General features: G+C 27.0%; 1 protein-coding gene across 1 annotated transcript; it reads right to left on the bottom strand.

The window, feature by feature from the left end:
• Positions 1–5,068: 5,068 nt before the first annotated feature.
• Positions 5,069–6,865, bottom strand: LOC133790745 (calmodulin-like protein 11). Its single transcript, XM_062228505.1, has 4 exons — positions 6,517–6,865; positions 5,950–6,107; positions 5,712–5,792; positions 5,069–5,396 (listed from the first exon to the last, which is right to left on the bottom strand). The coding sequence occupies exons 1-4, from the start codon at positions 6,596–6,598 to the stop codon at positions 5,262–5,264; spliced, it is 456 nt and encodes a 151-aa protein (XP_062084489.1). The 5' UTR covers positions 6,599–6,865; the 3' UTR covers positions 5,069–5,261.
• Between the last annotated feature and the right edge of the window lie 722 nt (positions 6,866–7,587).

Here is a 7,587-nt window from a genome sequence, read left to right as displayed (position 1 = left end):
AGTTTCACTCTCAATGAAAGCACCAAAATGTTGACCATCGAATTGGTCAACAACACAGAGTCAAGTAAATGATAAAAAATGAGATGAAATCAAGACGAAAAGATAAACAACACAAAAGATTTATAGTGGTTCGGCCCCAGTGAATGGTAATGACCTACGTCCACTTAGTGTTCTTATTAATGTATGGTTCCAAAAACTGTGATCAATGAACTAGGGTTCACAAGTTTCACAAGCTCTCAGATGAATACAATTGTGGTGGATAAAAACACTCTCCCTTAGAATTCCGAAGCTTAAAAGTTCAAAAGACCAAAAGTCAGTCCCCCTTCTTAAGCCTTTTAATTTTTATTTATAGGCTCAAGGAGTTCTCCATGAGCCAATGAGCCTTAATTACATTTAATACAAGTGTATCTGAATAATAAAGGAAATTACAATAACTAGGTAATTATAAGATTACATATCTGAAGGAAATAAATGAAAATATGCGACTAGGCTGGTCGCTCATAACTATGATGTCTAATGAGCCAACTCTCTTCTGGTCAATGGTCGACAGCTTATGCTCACTTAAACTGCCACGTGCATCCCATGTGTAGGTTAATCCTGCCACGTCATCAGGTAGTCCGTTTTGGGTAAACAAATATATTTATGTAATTTTCTTAATTATAACTTTTTTCAATAGTTAGTTTTGTATTTATTTATGATTTTAATTTTGTAAGACTTTTTTAGTTTTGAAAATATTTATTATTTAAATCTAGATTTTTTATTTATTTTATTCTTTTACGCTCTTCTTTTTCCTTCTCGTTCTTATTTTTCTTCCATTTTATCCTTCATTTTGTTGATATTGTTGTTTTTATCGTTCTTCTTCTTCTTTTTTTATATTTTATTTTTCGGTAAATATCATTTTGGATTTTGTGTTGTGCAAAAGTTATCGATTTGTTAAATGACAATTCAGATTATGTGTTTTACAAAATGAAATAAAATAACCCTGAGCCTAATTTTAGTCAAATTTTTTGTTGAATATGACTAAGATATCTCAAGATTTTCATTTTAATTTGATTTAATGAATTTTCTATTTTGAAATAGAAAAAAACTTAATAAAACAATTTAATTAAACATACAAATATAATTTAAATTCAAACCTAAAATCAAAATCAATTTTCTTCTTCTTCTTCTTCTTCCTCTTCTTCCTGCATCATCGATCTTGTAGCTAGCTCCCATAGCAGATCTTGATCTTGGTCAACATCATTGGGCGAGCAGAGGCACTTAGGAAATGTCACAGTGTTGCGATGGTCAAATCGAGGAAGAAAAAGCTCGTCACAGCTCCAGAAGCTTCCTCTGCTTCTTGTAATTTGCCTGAAGTGATGAAACTATGGAAGTGATGGATTGAGTTTTCTTTCCAGAGTTGATTTAACAATTTTATGTTTCATTCTTTGTATTTATTAATAAATTAAATATGAGTTTATGAATGTTGAGATTTTTTTTTTTTTTTGCGTTGAATTGATTTTGGGAGAGATTTAAGTTTGTTAGATGGGAGATATGGGATGAGATGAGATGTTGAACATTGATTTTTGAGTTTGGTTATTCAGATTTGAGATGAGATATTAACTTGGTGATAATGAAGTTTTTTTTTCTTTGAATCAGGGTTTTAGATAAATTTAAGAAACCATTTTAGTTTTATTGATATGGTTTTCTCTTTGAATCTGGGTTTGAGATATTCATTTAGTTTCATTAAGTTTTGTTTAATATTTAAGTACATTTAATTAAGTTTAGCACATAGATTAAAAATTTAATTTAATTTTTTAAATTAAATATTACTTTTTAAATTTTAATTTTAATATCAAAATTAATTTAATATAATTTAATATTTAATAAAATCTGAAAAATTATTTGACAAAATTAGAGTCCAGAATCCATTTTGCAAAACATTGAGTTTGAAATGTCATTTAATAAAATAGAGGGTTTGAGCGTTAATTTTTGCATAACATAAGAGTCAAAATAGTATTTATCCATCATTTTTCTTCTTATTTTGTTATTTTTTCTTGTTCTTCAATTTCAACTATTATTTTCAAGAGGCCAATCAATAACAAGATTATTTGATGTACATTTCCAACAAAAGAATCGAGGCTTACAATAAATTTTTGGATTGAACCTTGTATATGAAATTTTTTTTTATGATGTCTGAAAATCTCCTCACATATATAACTGGTTACCACTTTTATCGGTTTCAGAATGGTAACTGTTTACCAAGTTTCTCAATTTTAACCGGTTGCTAGTCTGTAACCAAATTGAAACAAATGTTGGTTACTCATTAACTAGTGATATAATAGTCATCGTAAACTAAAATTAAAAATTAACTGCTATATATTTTATTACTGAAAATATTAGTAACCAATTATTATTATGTTACTGGTTAAATAGTAACAACCATTTTTTTTTTTGCATACTAGTAGCTGGTTAACCTTCTAAAATTTAGAAAATTATTTGTAATTGATTACCAAAAAAAAAATTGAAAAAAGTATTACTATGACGTGATTTCTAGATTTCAGAAAAAGACAAGTTTATATTCAAATTCAACGCATAATAAATCGATTTATAGTCTTGACTACTAATTATGATATTGGGTAACATAAAATTTATTTAAATTATATATGAATCTTATAAATTCAAAGTTAGGTCTTGTATTTTAGAGGGGATGGCGAGATCGAAGTAGAGGGGATGATTGATGTCGGAGCTATAGATCATTGAGGTGATATTAGTGGACATGCTAGATGTGTTTGCTTGTTTTCTTTTTGAAATATGAGAATTTTTAAAATTGTAATTGCAAAAGAAAAAAAAAAGTAAAATAAATTCAATCTAAAAGTTAATATATGAAAAATCTCATAGATATATATGATTTTGAAAGACATAAAAAATCCTATATATATGTGGTTTGCTATTTTCCTTGCATATATATATATATATATATGCTTCAGTTCACATTTGAATCAAAATAAGTTGTTTTTATTGAAATATGTATATATTAAGGGATTTACCTACTTGATGCTGTATGTTTTTATAAAGTGTTGTTTTGATATTTTTTTTTTTCAATAATGATCATATCATATTCTGTATTTTAAAATTATGCATATTTAGTACTTAGACTCAAATTAAATAAAATTTTGTCAATATGATCAAATTGTAATAAGTTATATGTAATTAAGTAATTAAAGTTGAATTTGGAACTCATGCAATTGAGAGCAGTTTAATTAAATTGGTAAAATTTTATTAATTAAATTTGAGTTTAGGATACCAAATATATACAATTTTAAAATACATAATATCAAATATGTATAATTTCAAAATACGGATACCAAATAAATATTATTGTAAATACATAGTACCAAAATGATATTTTACAAAAATACAAAGTACCAAATGGCTTAGACCAATTCCGAACTCTACAGAGTTTAGAGTTTAGAGGAAAAACTAATGAGTAATAAAACTAAATACAGATCACCAAATGTTGAATGCATAAAAAACATGATGTTTTGAATGCAATTAATTTTATTATTGGCCCAAAATGTTGTTCATCTATACATTGATTTTTACATATATATATATATACTTTATTATTTAAAAAAGGGATAATTACATTAAGCACGGTGTTTAGGAAAAAAATTCTAAATATACGGTAATATAAAATAATTACATATTTACGGTAATATGAAAACTACTGATCATCATCAACATCAATTTTTGACTGTTAGAAAGTGTTGTTAATGGTTTTTTCATCTTCTAATCTCTTGACTGATTTTTGAATATATATATTGTGATGAACTTAATTTTAATCGATAATTCCATGGTTTTTGTTTTAGATTTATTAATTGGGTAATTGAGAATAATGGTGATCCAAGTTTTGATTTCTCTCATAGTAAAGAAGAAGACATTTTTGAGTACTTATTATAAAGCTTTTTTACGTATAGTGAACACATACTCTTTCTCAGCAATAAAACTATGTCTCCTTAATATTAATTGATCGTCGACTTGACTGTAGATTTATATATATATATATATATCTGTTTAGCTCCTCCATTAATGGCTAAAGTTTAATTTGCAGTTGGGAAAGAAGACAAGTCTCAATCGCCTGGAAAACACCATGACCTACAAGAAAACCAACCCCTCCACTGACCCTTCGCCAAACAAGCCCGCTCATCCATCCACACAGACTCCTCCTACCACCATCACTGAGATTACTAATGTTGTAGCCCCGCTGCCGCCGCCGTCTCCTCCGGCAGTGAAAACCGTCACCAAATCATCCTCACCCTCCTCCTCCGCTAACTAATAATATAGTATCATTTCTTAACTATAAAATATTTTCATAAATATTAGTTACGAAAATATCTTTCTTAGTTGTAAAACTAGATTTGTAAACTATTGTTACAAAAATAAAAAATTTAGTTACAAATTTGTTTGTAAGTTTTATCTAAAAAAACAAAAAAAAAATATACAATTCTATAATGGATTTTGTAAATATTATTTACAGACACGTAACGGATATTTACAAGTTTGTAACATATATTTATTAGTTTGTAAATGTTGTTCACAAAAAATTGTATTTTATAGATTTTATTTATGATTTTGCCACTCTGTATTTACAATTTTGCCATTCCGTATTTTTGTAATGCACCGTATTTTTCAGATTTTTTTTTAACTTTTAGTGCATTTTTGTAGATTTCCCTTTAAAAAATTGTATAATTCTAATTTAAATTTATTTTATATATAACTAATAAAAAATTTATTAGTCTAACGGTATTAATTTAAATAATATTTCAAAGTATCGTATTAATCTAAATCAGGGATGGAGGTACAAAGGGACCTTGCCTCCGCAATTTTTCTTTTTAATTTATTTTGGTATTTTTTTTATATATTTCTTCTTGATATTCTTTAAAGTTTATATATTGGCCTTTCAATTTTTTTTTTCACATTTTAGCCCCCTTAGATTAGTTTTCTGCCACTGTCCCTGATCTAAATATAATTAGAAATGATATTAATTATCATGTACCATCATATAAATATAAATGATGGTTAAAAAAAACTCCAAAGTACATAATTATTATTTCTCTATAAGCCGACAATACAAAGATAATAACACAGTAAACATGTGAGTATGTGAATTTAAATCACTACACAAAAGATTAAAAGTAATTAAATCATATTTAGTTTTTTCTTTCAATTGATGACATCAAGGCTTGCAGAAGTGAGGCTGGCATTAATTAATTAATATATTAAACAGCCAACATCATTCTCACGAATTCCTCGTAATTGATCAGACCATCACCGTCCAAATCAGCATCTCTGATCATCTGATCTAATTCTTCATCTTTCATTCTCTCCCCAAGATTTATCATAACATGTTTTAACTGCAAATCACAACACAATAATTTAATTAAGAACAAAAAAGAAAATTTTCATTAATAATTTAATTTTTGATTTTTAATTAACAAGAGAAAGAAAGACAAAATAAGCGGCATGTTAAAATAATATGACATCCAAGCATGTGCGAGTTGATTTTTCTTTTTAGAAATTATAGCACATGTACGTAAAGGGTGACACTACTTACAATTAAATATTTAATTAATGCTTATTTAATAAAAACTAATTATATGAATAAAGGTCAATTAATAATTGGTATAGGTGTATGTATAAAAAAATATAATATTAATAAAAAAATCAACCTCGGTAGGTGAAATGTAGCCATCTTGATCTTTATCAAAGACTTTAAAAGCTTCTCTGAGTTCATCTTCTACTTCAGTTTCCTACACGTACACACATATATATATAAATCAAACTCATTAATTAGCTTTGATAACAAGTAGTTAGATAATAACTTTGTAATAATAAGAATATTAAAGATGGCTATAACATATATATATAATATTTATTTTATTATATTGTTTATTATTAATTATATACCTTCATTTTTCTTGCCATGAGATTCAAGAACTCTCCCAACTCTATGGTTCCATTACCATCGGCATCTACTTCACTAATCATGCTTTGCAGTTCATCCTCTGTTGGATGTTGGTCCAACGATCTAATGGCAATGGCCAATTCGTCAATCGTTATGCGCCCTGTTATATATAAGCACGTGCAAAATTAATATTAACTAAAAGAAAAAAAACAAAACAAAATTACGTACGTACAAACTGTATATACACTATATAATACATTTTGTATATATATATTAAGTGCCAAAAAATTTGTGTTGCTTTTTCGGCCGAAGGAAAATATATTTCTAAGCTTACTATTATCTAAAAATAATCAAATTATTATTGATTGGACGAAACCCTATTGAATAAAGTTGTTTTCTTTCGACCATTTTTGTATTGTTAATACTTTTGCAGAAGGGATATTGTGTATTTGTTTGAATACTATCTACGTTAATGAAAAGAAAAAAAGTGGAGAATATGGAAAGGAAAACTATAAAAGAAAGTAATATTTACGTATAAATCTATATATATATATATATATATTACATACCATCTCCATCTTTGTCAAGAAGACAGAAAGCTTCTTGGAAGTCAGCAAGTTGTTGTTGATCTGCAAAGAGTTGATCTCCCATTCTGAGTTTGCAGCTATATTGATTATAAATCACGCACTTACAACCCAACTGAGATATGATTATATATATATATAAATATATATATATACTTATGATCAATATGGATTAGGTCCTATATAGAAAGATAGATAGATATATAAGGGTGTCTTAAGATTATGCGAATATATGTGTTTGCAGAGCCATATACTTACTTATATAGACAATTTTGGGGAATTTAATTGGGAAGTTAGTAAACAGTTGTCAATATTATATTACTACAATTCTAAAGTTAGAAATTTTGGAGTGATGACACAACATTTTGATTCTACTATAATATTCAAACTTCAAAGTCTCTTGTAATGGAAAAGTTTTGGTGATGAAATTTTGTGTGGATGGGATTTTTTCAGCTTTGTTGACCTTATTAAAATCGTATTCTTATCATTTTTTTGACCAAAATTTTCAAACTTATTTTATTGATAAGAAATATACGGAGAAAGAAGACCCGTATGATAAGAGACAATTATATATGACGTGTATATATATATATATATGCCATTTTTTCAACAATAATTATCATCTTTGGACAAAATTTCAGGTTTATTTTTTGTCCATTCTTAATGGAACTTACTAGAACGACCCCGGATATTTTTAGTTCTTTGTTGGTCTGAAAGGAAATATTGTCCATTTAGAAACTATCATTTTCAAGGTTCGTTAGCGTTGATTTGTTATTTACGCTTGAAATAGTCAATCACATTCATTTCTTGACCCATTTATATTGAATTTACAATTTAATGAAATCAATTCATTGTCTGAATTGGTAAACGTAAACCCTCAGTGTTAATTAAGTGTTTGCCAAAATTAATTCCACATTTTTGTTTGAGCAAATTGAAAATAAAAATAGATATATACTTGTTTTTTTTAAAAATAAGGAAATTTCCATTAATAGGTAAATCAGACATAGTCTATTATACATGAAAATATCGCTCATAGAGTATGATCAACAACAATAG

This window comes from Humulus lupulus, chromosome 7 (assembly GCF_963169125.1).
Source record: "Humulus lupulus chromosome 7, drHumLupu1.1, whole genome shotgun sequence".
Classification (NCBI taxonomy): Eukaryota; Viridiplantae; Streptophyta; class Magnoliopsida; order Rosales; family Cannabaceae; genus Humulus; species Humulus lupulus.
Note: the sequence above shows the minus strand (reverse complement) of the source record. Positions and strands in the feature narration are given on the sequence as shown.

Coding starts and splice junctions, on each gene's coding strand:
- LOC133790745 (XM_062228505.1), bottom strand. CDS start 6,598: ATGGGAGATCAACTCTTTGCAGATCAACAACAACTTGCTGACTTCCAA. Junction 5,793..5,949: donor TCATGGCAAGAAAAATGAAG/GTATATAATTAA, acceptor GTGTACGTGTAG/GAAACTGAAGTAGAAGATGA. Junction 5,397..5,711: donor GCTACATTTCACCTACCGAG/GTTGATTTTTTT, acceptor TGTGATTTGCAG/TTAAAACATGTTATGATAAA.